Below are 15,958 nucleotides of genomic sequence, written 5' to 3' on the forward strand. Positions count from 1 at the left end.
TAAAGAGTCATCGCTAGAGATGTGAACGGCGGAGCACCTCGTAGCAACCACCACAACAACAACAACAGATTTTGGAACCACCACAACAGCCACGCTCGCCGGAAAGAACCGCAACCAACATACGAACGACCACCTCTGTTGTGTTGTTTGATGATCATTTGTTTGATTAACTGTTTATTCATGTAACTCGTTAAAGTTATATGGTGTTTGTCATTTTAAAAATTCTCTAAATTATTATCCAACAATAGAATTCATCTTAAATATTTAAATTCACTCAAAACATTACATTATCTCAAAACATTCTCTCATCCAAACACACTCATGGATTTTTCCTTTATCTATATCAAAAGCTAGAAAAGAAACAAAAAATAATGAAAGGTTTGTAAAAACTTGTTATGTTAGATTCTTTACCTTTTGAGAGAGCTAAAGAAAATAGACACCTGATATCACCAAACCTAAGAGACATTTTTTGTATACTCTAATATAATTGGAAGGCTTTTGCAATTTTCTAAGTGTCAAAAAGTATTTAGCTGATGTAAACAAGGGATGAGTTTTTACTATATAGAGTGATCAAATAAGTTTTTGTTTGTTGCTTGCAATGGAGAAAAAGTATGGCTAAAACTTTAATGTTTATTTATATTGTGATTCTCCTTACTTGTGTACTTGCTGTTATTGACATCAATGGTAAACCATTTTTCTTAATATTTTACATTTTTATATAATTAGTTTTTACCTGAAACATAATATTTCATGTTGCTAACATATTCATTTATCTTGTTTTACATCACAGCATTTTCTTTTCCATGCAAGACTAACTCTGATTGTCCATCTTATTTATGCCACTATCCTAAAAATCCAGAGTGCGTTGAACGTGAATGCATATGTTGGTAACCATTACAGTCAAGTTTGATATTCCCTCCGTCCGAAAATGTAAGCAAAAAAAACTCACTTTCTTTATCCCAAATTATAAGCAAAATAGACAAGTTTTTATCCTATTTAATCTTATTTTTTTAAAAACCCATCTTTTCCAAGAAAAACTTTTACTTATTCTATTGTACCAAAAAAAAAAAAAAACTTTTACTTATTCTCAAGAAAAACCATCTTTTATCCTCTTTTAAAATTGTGTGCATTTTGTACTCCTAGGATTTATGTCACACTTTGTTTTATGATATTTTCTCGTGCCCATAAATGTCTTTGACAAGCTCATAAGTATATATATTAATTATATATATTTATCAAGTATAGATTTTCACCTTTTTAAACCTTTAAAAGATATGGAGAACATACATCAACATGATCCAAGAATTATACTTACCTACAAAAGTTGTTATTCGGTTTTGGTTAGCAACGTTCAGAGGTGGAATTCGATCGTGATTTGTTCTTGTTGTTAAGCGTCTTTTGCAGACTTTGGATGGAGATTGCTCCAAGATAAACTACCAATGTGTGTAGAGTTTTGGAATAGAGGGGTTTTCTGTGATGTGCATCAACAATGTTTTGTGATGTGTTTTAGCAAAAGTCGAATATGTCAAACAATTGTTCACAAGCTGCATAAAGAAGTTGGAATTTGGTTGGGTTGGAATGCACTAGGTTGGGGATATGAAAGAAAGTGTCTCATTTGATTTGGTTAACAGTGGCGTGGTGAAGTTAATTTATTTCTAGGGACGTTACTTAGAAACAAAAACATTGTATTCTCACATTGATGGAATAATTCACTCTCTTGCTTTCGATGTGTATCAGATTGGCCTTTAATTTGTTTACACTCTCTTTGTTAGTGTTGAAACTGGTGCCTTTAGAATTTTGCTCTACTATCGTTGCAGGTTTTAGGTGCGCAAAAAATTTTAGTGTTAAGCAGACGTGGTGTTTATTTTGGTGTTCTGGTAGTGTGTTGCAGGGGTTGATAAGTGTTACCACATGATTTATAATCTTGTACATGACTGATAAAAATTGTTGCAGTACGAATATGCAACATTTAAATAATCATTCCCTTAAGTCTCGATAAAACCGTCGTACGGACTTGATAGAAATTGTTGCATGTTTTGAAGTTTAAGTAACGGTTTTCTCTAACCGTGGCCTAAAATCGAGAAAAATGTTGCCTATAGAAAAGGTCACCACCATATATAGGATGCTTTGTGTATTGTAATAGCAATGGTTTTGTTGCCTAATACCACAAATGTTCTAGTGGTGGTGTGAATCCGTATACTTACTCTTAATTGTATGTTGATTTTGGAATGTAACAGAAATTGATGTGAGGAAACAAAAACGGCGGTCTCTAATCTTGCAGCGATGAAATTCAACCAAAAAATTTATATGGACCAAAATCATAAAGTTAAGGACCATTGATATATTTCGTTGTTCAAATTTATTTTGGATCGCTGTAAATGCCATCCTTATTATCACCGATTACAAATACAAGTCAAAGCTTACAAAATCCACGACAAAGAGTTGTCTAATTTCATTTCTGAAACTCAAGAACAATGTGGAAATAGTCCACATGAAAGGATTTGAAAAGATTGAAACCTGCAGAAATTGCAAGTTGCCTAAACTGTTCTTCAGTCCTGTGCTTTCCTTTAGCTCTGTAGATTGTCATCACAAATATGTCGCCTGCGAGCGATGCCCTTGTTCTGTGGCTATCATCTGAAGTCTCTGGCAACACTGGCTCACAAGCAATTAGTTTGCCTCCGGCTGGGAGTGCCTTGTAACAGTTTAGCATTATGTGTTTGATTTCTTCATCTGTCCATGTTGTTAGCACCCACTGCCAAATAATACACAGTTATGTTATTTTAACATAAAAAAATTAATGTTGTATTCAAAGACCATAAAAAAATATACCACTTATAACTACTAATGTGATTGAAAAACGTTTAAATATCTCTTCTAAAAAAACTAATTGTGTTTTTATTCTTGTAATGTTTAAGATCACGTTAACTATAAAGGGTCTTAAAATATAAATTTGTGCGAAAACGCACGAATTATGTTGAGAAAATTAAATATAAAGGTTCTTAAAATCTATTTGTGCGAAAACACGTGAAATGTTAGCTTCTTAATTCACGATACAACGGCCTTGTGGACGCACAACTGCAGTGAAAAGAATAGGAACCTAAGATGCTATTAGACTATTTAATAGTTGCTTGGAACAGCGTTGCAAACCTAATTCTCGTGTCCCTAGACGCAATTTTGCCGTGAAAATAAGGAAGCTACAAATATGTACGACGATCTGAATTTGAAGCGCCCGACCTAGTAGGGTCTCCTTTCCATTCGTACACACGAGTAAAATTCACAACCTATATACACATACCATCTGTAGGGTATATCTATCACTATGCCATATATTTTAGTACATTTTCTGTTGGTGGAGTAATTTGGTAGGACAACAATGACATTGCCAACACTTATATTTTGGTACAACTTTTGTTTTTTCCAACCCGTGATTGCACAATTTTTATTTTTATTGTTACTCTTGCACAAGTTTTAGTGCAATTTAACCAATCAATTAAAATAAAAAGATACACAAAAAGGAGTATTTTGGGGAATGGATCGTGACACACCTTCATGAAGATCGCATCTGCTTGGGGAATATATTTGAACATGTCACCACCCACATGAGTTACACCTACAATTATTAAAAAGATTCACATGTCACAACCACAAATCAAAACCCAACGGTGACAAAAGAGTTATTGGACTACTAAAAATAAATAATTGATTTTGAAATATATTTTTTAATTGGTATTCAGCTTATAAGAGTCAGTTAATCCGAAGGGACTAATCTCACCGTCCACTTGCACTGCCGTGGACTTAGCCCACCAAAATTAACGTCACAAGAAATTGAACCTGAAACCTTAACCAATATCAACTTATCAAACATACCTGGAATTTGTGGTGCTTTAGCCACAACTTCAGGAAGATCAAAATTGAACCCTTGTTTAATATTAGGATATTTCTGCAAGATCATACGAAGACAATCACCACCACTACCACCAACATCAACTAGCTTCTCCACATTTTGAAAGCCATGATAACTCTCAAAAAGGGCCTTCATGAAAGGCACTGATACCCCTGCCATGGCCTTCAACATTAACTCATTCATCTCTGGTTTCTTTAGGTAATAGTCATATGCTCCTTCTCCATTTGCCCTCTCAAAAGGTTCCTTTGATGGGTCCAATACTGCTTCATGTACCAATGGCCATGCTCTCATCAATGCATCCTGAAACATCCATTGTTGGCATACTTATAAGTTGTAAATAAACAAAGGGAAATTGCAAAGTCCAAAAAAAAATTGAAAATTGTGCATTTAACACCTCTAAACTTTTGAAATTGACTTTTTTTACTTTGAATTTATCACGACCCATAAACAAAATAAAAAATAAATAAATACTAGTACAAGCTAAAACGGTAACTATAGCTCAATTGACAATGTAGATATTGTTAAGCTAGACATTTTAATTCTGGTTCGATTGAGTCTTGCATTTATATAAATTTCAGATGATATTTGTCACTTCGTTCACCGATAAAAATATAAGAGACTCTTATATTGGAGAAGAGAACAAAACCACCCTCAATCACTTCAAAAAAAATCATCCTAAATGAAAAGTGAAAAAAATAAACACCCACACACTTTATGCATTTTTTTTTACTAAATTCCTTAGATACCATCTATCTATAATATAACCATAAGACTCCAATAATACATTTTACTAAATTAATCAATAAATGAAAAAATTATCGGATGATGATTTTTATTTTTATTTTTATTTTTTACTAAATTCATTTTACACATTTTTCAAATGCATGTGTTCTTTCAAAAAAAAAAATGTATGTGTAAAAAATAAATTTTACGACAAACAAATTAAATCTCTCAGGCGACGTAACTTGTCAAAAAAAATTAAATCCCTTTTTTTACGAAAAAAAATTCTATTTATATATTTGTGGAATTAATGTATAATTTCATCAATAATACAATTATCTCCTCAAAAAATCAATAATACAATCCTTTCTCCATCGGTTCATTATTGAACATTCAATTTCACTCTAAATTCTTATCCTGCAATTTTTCTGGTATATCCTACTTTTAAGGAAAAACATTTGGAATATACTAATTATCACTTTTTTTTGGTAGAATATACTAAATATCAATTGAGATATATCATTTTTTATACAATTGATTTCACATTATATAATTGAATTAATTTAAGCACAAACCTGGTGGTGTTGAAGCACATAAGCACCGTACGAAACTCCATTCTCATCACTAACAAGTGTTTTCCCAACATTAGTCAATGAGTACTTCCTCTCACCATCCCCAATATGCTCTTCAAACACCCCATAACTCGCCAGCATACGTAACACTCGCTGAAGATTCTCGGCGTCGCCGCCGCCACCAGGAACAACACGCGCTAGGATCTGAGCAGCAGAGAGTGGCGCGTTTGCACCACCTTCCCATATTGCGTCGGCGACGTTGAGACGGACGACGGCGTGAAGTGACATAGGAATGCTTATCATGTTTGCTAGCTCGAGGATGGCTAGTCTTGCTTGTTTTTGAGCTTCTGTGTTGGTTTCTGCCATTGTTGGTTTTGATGATGGTTTTTGTGTGGTTTTTGTGTTTGGTTTGGACTAGAGAGAGTAGTAGATAGTTTAAGAAAGAATTTATGTGTAGATAGTAGAAACTGAATTTAATGTAAGATTTTCTCTTGACACAAAATTTAATGTAAGAGTTGGTGAAAAGGGTAAAAGGTGAAGAGGTCATAAAAAATGTTTTTTATTTTTACCAATGCAAAAAGTGGATTTGAATTTTATTTTGTTTTTTACCGTAAAGATGATTTCACTATTGAAAATATGACAATAAATCAAAAGCAAAATAACTAAAGTATAAAAAGAAAAAAGAAAAAAGTTTGTTGACAAGTGTTTTTTGACGGCTCTTTAAGGATTTTAAATAAAAAAATTATTCTTTTAAAAAATTAAGAGTCTGTTTGAGACACTTCTCAAAAACTCTTTTTTAATTTTTAAAAACTTGAAAACTAAAAATCTTTTTTGGTAAACTATTTTTAAAATTATAGTTTTTGGAAACTGTTTTGAATTTTTTAGTTTGGGGACTAAAACTAAAACATGTAAAAGGATAACTATTGTGAGAAGAGGACTTGTATATGTTTTAATTTTCAGTGCATTGAAATAAAAAGAAAAGTATAAAAAGGTCTCTTTGACGAAACCTTCTTTCCATCTTAAAATCGTCAGTTGGGCTTGTATTCGCAAGCATCGAAGTTGTCGTTGTTGTAACATATTCTGAAATCCACTTACGGCAAAGCGGGGAAAAATTTATTTTAATCATCACTTCTTTCAAATACCTCAAGTTTACCGAATTATAGGCTTTCTCAAAATCAATCTTAAAAAGTAATACTCCCTCCGTCCCAGATTAACTGAGCCAAAAATCATTTAATACATATTAAGAAAAATGTATAAATGAAGGAGAGAGAAAAATAGTTTTAAGTGCACTTGTTAAGTATTAATGCATTTTCCACTATCATAAATGTAAATTGGAATATATTGAATTGGGAATGATGAAAGTAGTATTAATTAGAGTTATAAAAGAAAAAAAGTAATTAATATTGTATTGAAAAGTGTATGGCTCATTAATTTTTGGACACTTTTCTTTTGCAAATGGCTCAGTTATTATGGGACGGAGGGAGTAATTCTTTCTTTGAACTACATGTGTCATCCATTAATTCATTGGCTATCAGAATATCATCCAGAATTTGTCTTCCTTTAATAAAAGGTGACTAAGACTCCGAAAAACATTACCGACCACTTTTCGCAATCTATTAGCAAGCACCTTCGACAAATTTTTATGCAAGCAACCAACCAAAGAAATAGGTTGAAATTCGGCCAGCCTCTGAGGACTCTCAACTTTGGGAATCAATGTTATAAAAGTACTATTGATATCCTTAGTTAACTTACCATTTCGATGAAAGAAAGAAAGAATCAACAACTCCACTTTTAAAATATCCCAAAAGTTTTTGATAAAACCAAGATTAATACCATCTGACTCAGGATTCTTGAAATTGTCATAATCTCACATTGTTTCCTTAATCTCTTCCGACGAAAAAGGTTTAATAAGATCTAGCCCCTCCACCTCACTAATAAATTTAAAGGAAAGGTTCCCCATCCCGAGTCTAAAAGTCAACGCTATTTTAAAATGATTTTTAAAATGCTGGAAAACTGCACTTCACACCCCTTCCACACCCTCTACCTGAACACCATTTACATTAATAGAAATAATGACATTTGACCTTCTCCATCACTCCATCGAAGAGTTCATAATTCACATCACCCTACTTCCATCAATTTAATCTTGACTTTTGTCATTCGATACTAGAATGTAATTTATATAAAGACACAATATCGACTAATAAAGAATGAAGATCATCTACCTCCTCAGTCTCTAAAACTTGATCCTCCCCTTTTACATGCAAGGATGGCATACGATCTTTCAAAACACGAATTTCGACACAAAATTTAGTGTAAGAGATGGTGAAAAGGGTAAAAGTGAAGAGGTCATAAAAAGTAAAAGATGATTTTTTATTTTATCAATGCAAAAAGTGGATTTGAATTTTATTTTAGTTTTTTACGGTACTCTCTTCGGTCCTATTTATAAGAAATATTTGACTTTTTTTATTCATTGCATAAATGGTGTATTTGGTCTATACTTTAGACAAGATACATCAATTACTCAATAATCTAAAAAGTCAAATTTTTCTTATAAATAGGACCAAAGGGAGTAGAAGATAATTTCATTATTGAAAGCATGCCCATAAATCAAAAGCTAAAAAACTAAAGTATAAAAAAAAAATATATATATATATATATATTGTTAATGAGTGTTCCGGAAACACTCTTTAAAAATACTAAATGGAGATTTTTTTTTTTAAATATCAAACGTTTTAATTTTAATACATTGAATACATATATTTTTTATAAAAAAAAAATGATTATGATGTTTAAATTAGGGGTGTTCAAAACTAAATCAATCCAATAGAAAAGTCGCAAACCGAACCAATCCAAATTGAAACCGTAAAAAACCGCATTTGATATGGATGTATTTAGATCACTTTTTTACTCAACCGCATGGTTTGGTTCGATTTACAATTTTTACTTTACCAACAGAACCGAACCGCAACATAAGAAAAATGTTAATTGAACTTATGTCACATAAACCAATACTCGTATAAACTTTTATAAATTGATATATCTCTTGTTAAGAATTTTGTTTGCTTTTTATTTCAAAAATATATTTATGTACTACTTGAAATTTTATAGAATGATAAAATCTTAATGTTTTACATTTCTTACATAATAGAATTACAATTTTTTTACGCTTTTAATTTCGTTTATATTGTTTGGTGAAAATAAAATTGTAATGTTGGATGAAATTTAAAATATTGTCGAAAACATTGTTGGAAATGTGTTGTGTTATAACTTTTTAACTCAGTTTTAATGTTGGAAACCAAAAAAAAAAGTACTATTGTCTTGAAAAAATCGCACCAACCGATCTAACACAAACCGCATTGGTTTGGTTTGGTTTGGTTCAAATTTTATTTTAAAAGCCAACCGAATCAAACCAAACTGCATGCTTTTTTATTTTGTGACCCAGATGACTTTTAACCTCAAAACTGAACCAAATTGTATCGTGAAAGCACATAGTTTAAATATCATCGCTTATTTGGTTTACCATTTTCCTAAAAAAATATTGAAAGTTTGAATGTTTGTTAATTTTTTTACTAAAAGAAAGAAAAAAGTTAGTTTACCATTTTCCTAAAAAATATTGAAAATTTGAAAGTTTGTTACTTTCTGCCAAAAGGAAAGAAAAAAGCATGATGATTGTTGTGTACTAGAAGAGTACTGCTCTTCCCACATGATGAGCGTGGCCGTAAGGTAGGGACGGAGCTCGTCATCTTGTGAAAAATAATGCATCTCTAAAAAGGACTTTGATAGATGATTCTTGTGTACTAGAAGAATATTGTTCTTCTCTCATTTATTTACTCATTCTTAGGGAGAAATATATCTGGAATTCTGCTCATTATTCAAACAATATCACTCATTTCTAAAGTAAATGTCTAAAATGTCCCTGCGCATGTTAATATGTGTAGCGTAACTTAAGTTGCGCTAGTTATATGAGGAACGCAACTTAAGTCACGCAGCGTGACTTAAGTTGTGCTACGTGACTTAACTCATGCTACGTGTTGTTATTAGCCCAGACAGAATCTCATTATACATCATTTTTAAACACAACACACACAAATCTCAATTTTCTCTCAAATTACCCAACTATTTTAAAATGATTTTTAAAATGCTAGAAAACTGCACTTCTTACCCCTTCCACACCCTCTACCTGAACACCATTTACATTAATAGAAATAATGACATTTGACCTTCTCCGAAAAGACATCACTCCATGGTAGAATTCATAATTCACATCACCCTACTTCCATCAATTTAATCTTGATTTTTGTCATTGGATACTAGAATGTAATTTATATAAAGACACAATATCGACTAATAAAGAATGAAGATCGTCTACCTCCTCAGTCTCTAAAACTTGATCCTCCCCTTTTACATGCAAGGATGGCATACGATCTTTCAAAACACGAATTTGGACACAAAATTTAGTGTAAGAGATGGTGAAAAGGATAAAGTGAAGAGGTCATAAAAAGTAAAAGATGAATTTTTTTACCAATGCAAAAAGTGAATTTGAATTTTATTTTAGTTTTTTACGGTAGAAGATGATTTCATTATTGAAACTTGAAAGTATGACCATAAATCAAAAGCCAAAAAACTAAAGTTCTAGAAACACGCTTAAAAATTCTAAATGGAGAAATTTTAAAAAAAAAAATATCAAATGTTTTAATTTTAATGCATTGAATACACATATTTTTATAAAATAAAATAAAAAGTGATTATGATGTTTAAATTAGGGGTGTTCAAAACCGAACTTCAATAGAAAAATCGCAAACCGAACCACCCCAAACTGAAACTGCAAAAAACCTCATTTGATTTAGATGTATTCGGATCACTTTTTTACTCAACTGCATGTTTGGTTCAGTTTGCGGTTTTTACTTTACCAACAGAACCAAACCGCAACATAAGAAAAATGATAATTGAACCTATGTCACATAAACAAATTCTTATATAAACTTTTAAAAATTTATATTTTTTCTCTCATGTTAAGTTTTTTCTTTACCTTTTATTTCAAAAATATATTTATGTACTACTTGAATTTTTATAGAATGATACTACCTCCGGTCCTATTTATAAGAAACATTTGACTTTTTACATTCATTGAGTAATTAATTTATCTTGTCTAGAATATAGACTAAATACATATTTTGTGCAATGAATCAAAAAAGTCAAATGTTTCTTATAAATAGGACCGGAGGGAGTAAAATCTTAGTGTTTTACATTTCTTACATGATAGAATTACAATTTGTTCACGTTTTTTATTTTGTTTATATTGTTTTGTGAAAATAAAATTGTAATGTTGGATGAAATTTAAAATATTGTCTAAAACATTGTTGGAAATATGTTATGTTATAACTTTTTAACTCGATTTTAATGTTGGAAATAAAAAAAGTACTATTGTCTCGAAAAAAAACCGCATCAACCGATCTAACCCAAATCGCATTGGTTTGGTTTGGTTTGAATTTTATTTTAAAAGTCAACATAATCAAAACAAACCGCATGTTTTTTTATCTTGTGATTCAGATGACTTTTAACCTCAAAATCGAACTAAATTGTACCATGAACACACATAGTTTAAATATCATCGCTTATTTGGTTTACCATTTTCCTAAAAAAATATTGAAAGTTTGAATGTTTGTTACTTTTTTACTAAAAGAAATAAAAAAGTTAGTTTACCATTTTCCTAAAAATTATTGAAAATTTGAAAGTTTGTTACTTTCTGCTAAAAGGAAAGAAAAAAGCATGATGATTGTTGTGTACTAGAAGAGTACTGCTCTTCTCACATGATGAGCGTGGCGTGGGGACGGAGCTCATCATCTTGTGAAAAATAATGCATCTCTGATAAGGACTTTGATAAATGATTGTTGTGTACTAGAAGAATATTGTTTTCTCTTATATATTTTTGCTCATTCTTACCAAAAAAAATAATATTTGCTTAATGTTGAGAATACACATGTATGAATTAACTTACGCTAATCTATTTTGACGAGAATGAAAAAAAACAAATGGGAGAAGAGTAGTACTCTCCTACTAGAAGATGATTAAAGATATCCATTTTAACTTGGTATGTGTTACTGTGTATCGTAAGAATCACAATGATTTTTCAAAAACTTCACTTTTTGATTTATGCAAAAGAATCATGGTTTGTATGATTTTTTTTGTGGTGGCCGAGGTTCGAACCCTAAATCTTGCATATTTTATGCATTGTCTATACCAACTGAGCTAAACTCACAAGGATCATGGTTTGTATGATTATCATAATGCCAAACATATTTTTAATTTTAATTAATGTTAGAAAGATATACACTTGCGTGTTTATAGGTCGATTTTTTATATTTAATTATAGTGGTATTGTTCTAATTTTGTTTTTTGAAAGAAGTATTGTTCTAATTTTTATGAAGTTTAAATGGATTTTAGTTAATAATTTAAAGGCTTAACTGTGCCTTTAACAATAGTTTTTGAAGGACTTGGATTCTCTCCATTGAAATTTTTTTCAGGTTTTCTCCATTTTTAATATCCATCACTAAAATCCGCTATCAATTTTTCTTTATAATTATTTTCTCTCTCTTATTTAATGGTTGAGATTTCACTTGAGAAAACATGAGAAAATTCTCAATGGAGAGAATTCAAATCCGTTTTTCAATTGTGTGATTTTAGTCTTAGTTTTTTTGTGCTACTCTCTTTTATGTTTACCCTCCTTTTGATTTTGTAGTCCCCCACACAATTTTGTGTTGATGTGGCTAATTTTATTGATGTGTCATGCTCATGTGTTTGTCAGCATGGATATTTAAAAAAAAAACAAAAACAAAAACAAGAAAAGAGTATGCGAACTTGTATTTGCTCTTACGCAACACCATGCTAAATAAAAAACACAACCAAAACATCATACTCAAAAAAAAAAAAAAAAAACTAGGGGGCTCAAATTGCACAATTAGAAAACTATAAGAGGCAACAACGCAATTAAGCCTAATTTCAATTCTTATTGTAGTTGTGTCGTTCTTGTTTTAATTAGATTGCAATTTAATTTAATTTAGAATTTAAATAATATCATACAAAAAAGAAGAAATAATAAAGAAAATAGTTTAGATGAAAGGTAAAATTGAAATATAAAATTCAACTTAAAAAATGGCATCCTTTTTATATATTGTTATATATTATATATTATAGATTTGACTATTACTTGTTTCATCCTATGTCATTGTCACGTATCCTCTGATTTTTTCAAAAATACCCCTGTGATTTTCAGATTTTAAAATCCGAACTGAGTTTTTTGTTTGTTTTAGAGTGAAAAAATGAGGTTTTCACCAATTCACATTTTATAATTCGAAAAATTTTAAAAATAGGACGCGTTCGTTGATTTTTTTGGATTATATAATCCGAACACCCTTAAACACCATTTTTCAAAAGAAAAACAGTTCTGATTATATATTCCAAATTGTATCAACATAAATTCTAAACATTTTTGGTGTTAACACATAGATAGTCATTTTATGGACAATATTAATCTTCCTAACTCTCATCTTTCTGTTTTTGGTCATTGTTAGCTGTTCTTAGTCAAAAATCTGATTTTTGGGCAACTTGATCGGATTGCTCCGAAACTTCCTCAGAAAATCAGAAAAAAAATCAAAGATCAAGACTCTCATAGAAGGGACTTCTTACGGGACTCCGCCCCTCAAAATCCAAAATTTCATCGTCTAGACCCATATTTTTATTTTTTAAAAAAGTAAAAGGTAAGTTTTTATCACATATATGACTATATTGTTCATCATGAAACATATAAAATTGATAAACAAAGAGCTTTAACGAAACTTTATATCATGTTCCACTTAATTAAATATGTATTTCATTCTTTGTTCATATTTGATCAACATAGAACTTTGAGTATACAAAATAAGTAATCCTTGATAAAAAAAATTTTTTTTATCAAATTTGTATTCCATCATTCATCAGACAGACATACACAACTTCATTAAACTCAAATATTTCAATCATCCATCATTCATTAAACACAACTTTAATGGACAAAGGCGCTCGAAAGGATAACAAGGGCGATACAAGGGAGATTGAGCGATTAAACTCAAAGTTAGAAGGCTAAGGTTGCTTTTTACGGAACCATTTTTTTTTACGTCTGAGATGATTCAGATGAATACATAGGATGTATTGTTGTAAAAAAAAAAGCGATTAATTAGTTTCATATACCGATACTCCGCAGATACTCGTGTATCAAAAATTTTACTACTTAAATTAACTTTCAATAATTAACAAAAACAATCATTATTTGTAACAAATAAAAAAAAGTATGAGAAATTAAAAGAGAAGGTAAAGAGAGAAAAATAAAAAATAAAATTAAAAGAAAAAACTTAGATGCATTTGGAAGCATGGAAACAAACAATTATATATAATGTTAAAAAAAAAAGAAAAGAAAAAGGCCTGTGGCAAGGGGGATTCGAACCCCAGACCTCAATTACATTAAACCAGTGTCTTAACCACTGGGGCGCAATGCCAATTCGTTTAGTTTACGCTTTCAAATATATATAGCATGAACCAAACAAACCCTAACACACCACACCGTTCTCACTCTCTCACTCTCTCGCACAAAGGACCACTCTACAACCACGAATCATTGTAAAAAAGGAGTATTTTTCTCATTACTCTCCACTATCATCAAGTTGTCATCAAATCAATTTCCACATTAGCATACTAGAAGAATTTTTTAACCTTACTCTTAGGATCACCATTGAGGAGTTGATGAACGTGCATGAAATTGAGTGGGTTGACATAGATCTCCTACCTTTTTCTTCCCCATGTTTGATGGAGGTTTTAGTTTGTGGATTTCGGTTAGGAACATTAAGAAGGAGGAAGTGTTTGCTTGGAAAAAAGGGGAAACGATGAATTCGAAATCATAACTACACTAAAACATAACGAAATTAGGTTAGATTGTTTAAATTTATGACCTTGATCTCTAATTAAAAAAAATGAAGAGAGGAGAACTATTATCTAGTTTAGCTCAATTGATATAGACAAATACGAACCATATAGTTAAAATGTGATTAACCATATAGTTAAAATGTGATTTTTTTATTATAATTAAGGAAACTAATAAAATTATTTACGGAACCGTACGGTCCTGTGTTTTTAAAATTAAAAACTTGATTTTATACAAAACTTAGTCATAAATAGAGTTTCAGCCAATCTGAACATAATAAAAAATTTGATTTGTGAAAATTATTTTCTAAAACAATGAAAAATAGTAATAAATTAAAATTTGAAAAAAAACCCAGGTTCCCCCGCCGGAAAGAGCGTAGACCCAGAAATTATTTTTAAAATTCTAAACACTTAGTTATTTTTTATATAAAATCAAGTTTTTAATTATTTTTTATAAAATAACTAAATGTTTAGAATTTTAAAAATAATTACTGGGTCTCCGGGTCCCCCGGGGGAGTGGGGGTTCATGGGAGCCTCTTTTGGGACCCTCTTTCCCGCGGGGGAACGAGGGTTTATTTTCAAATTTTAATTTATTACTATTTTTCATTGTTTTAGAAAATAATTTTCACAAATCAAATTTTTTATTGTGTTCAGGTTGGCTGAAACTCTATTTATGACTAAGTTTTATATAAAATTAAGTTTTTAATTATTTTTTATAAAATAACTAAGTGTTTAGAATTTTAAAAATAATTTCTGGGTCTCTCTGTCCCCCGGGGGAACGGGGGTTCATGTAAGCCTTTTTTGGGACCCTCCTTCTGGCGGGGGAACAAGGGTTTATTTTCAAATTTTAATTTATTACTATTTTTCATTGTTTTAGAAAATAATTTTCACAAATCAAATTTTTTATTGTGTTCAGGTTGGCTGAAACTCTATTTATGACTAATTTTTATATAAAATTAAGTTTTTAATTATTTTTTATAAAATAACTAAGTGTTTAGAATTTTAAAAATAATTTATGGGTCTCTCTGTCCCCCGGGGGAACGGGGGTTCATGTGAGCCTTTTTTGGGACCCTCCTTCTGGCGGGGGAACAAGGGTTTATTTTCAAATTTTAATTTATTACTATTTTTCATTGTTTTAGAAAATAATTTTCACAAATCAAATTTTTTATTGTGTTCAGGTTGGCGGAAACTCTATTTATGACTAAGTTTTATATAAAATCAAGTTTTTAATTATTTTTTATAAAATAACTAAGTGTTTAGAATTTTAAAAACACAAAGGACCGTACGGTTCCTTTAGTTGTCGAGTAGGGGTTATGGGTTATATCGGGTTTATCACACAGTAGGGGTTATTCAATCCACAGTGAGGGTTATATCGAGTATGGGTTATCGCACTGAGCCAACTCTTTCCAATGCACTCCACCAGAGCAAGATTTCCTCATTCCCTTTTTCTATGTCAAAACAGTAAATGATCTATACCATCCATGGTCGTTCCGGCGGAAGAACCTGGGTTTATTTTCAAATTTTAATTTATTACTATTTTTCATTGTTTTAGAAAATAATTTTCACAAATCAAATTTTTTATTGTGTTCAGGTTGGCTGAAGCTTTTTTACGAATGAAATTAGTAGTAGTATTTAAAATAAGAAAAATGCTACTTGGCACGACAATCAATTCGTGGGAATCACACGATAATCAATTCATCTAAACAATTGTAATTTGCTCAAATCTGTTTGTATATTGGCAAAAGTTATGCCTGTGTGCTTCGTTTATGTAATGTGCAAAAATAGAATATTTGGTTTTGGTCCTTGG

The 15,958-nt window shown here is 30.7% G+C and overlaps 1 protein-coding gene and 1 long non-coding RNA gene across 2 annotated transcripts; one reads left to right on the forward strand and one right to left on the reverse strand.

The window, feature by feature from the left end:
• The first annotated feature begins 532 nt into the window (after positions 1–532).
• LOC25487157 (uncharacterized) lies at positions 533–1,757 on the forward strand. The gene is made up of 3 exons (XR_003009587.2): positions 533–684; positions 791–930; positions 1,405–1,757. It is a non-coding gene; the product is annotated as an uncharacterized lncRNA (long non-coding RNA).
• A 569-nt stretch (positions 1,758–2,326) lies between these two features.
• On the reverse strand, positions 2,327–5,671 carry LOC25487158 (nicotinate N-methyltransferase 1). Its single transcript, XM_013609017.3, has 4 exons — positions 5,200–5,671; positions 3,868–4,204; positions 3,546–3,610; positions 2,327–2,752 (listed from the first exon to the last, which is right to left on the reverse strand). Exons 1-4 carry the CDS (start codon positions 5,560–5,562, stop codon positions 2,453–2,455), a joined length of 1,065 nt encoding a protein of 354 aa, XP_013464471.1. The 5' UTR covers positions 5,563–5,671; the 3' UTR covers positions 2,327–2,452.
• Positions 5,672–15,958: the final 10,287 nt, after the last annotated feature.

Source organism: Medicago truncatula, chromosome 2, assembly GCF_003473485.1.
Source record: "Medicago truncatula cultivar Jemalong A17 chromosome 2, MtrunA17r5.0-ANR, whole genome shotgun sequence".
NCBI classification, from domain to species: Eukaryota; Viridiplantae; Streptophyta; class Magnoliopsida; order Fabales; family Fabaceae; genus Medicago; species Medicago truncatula.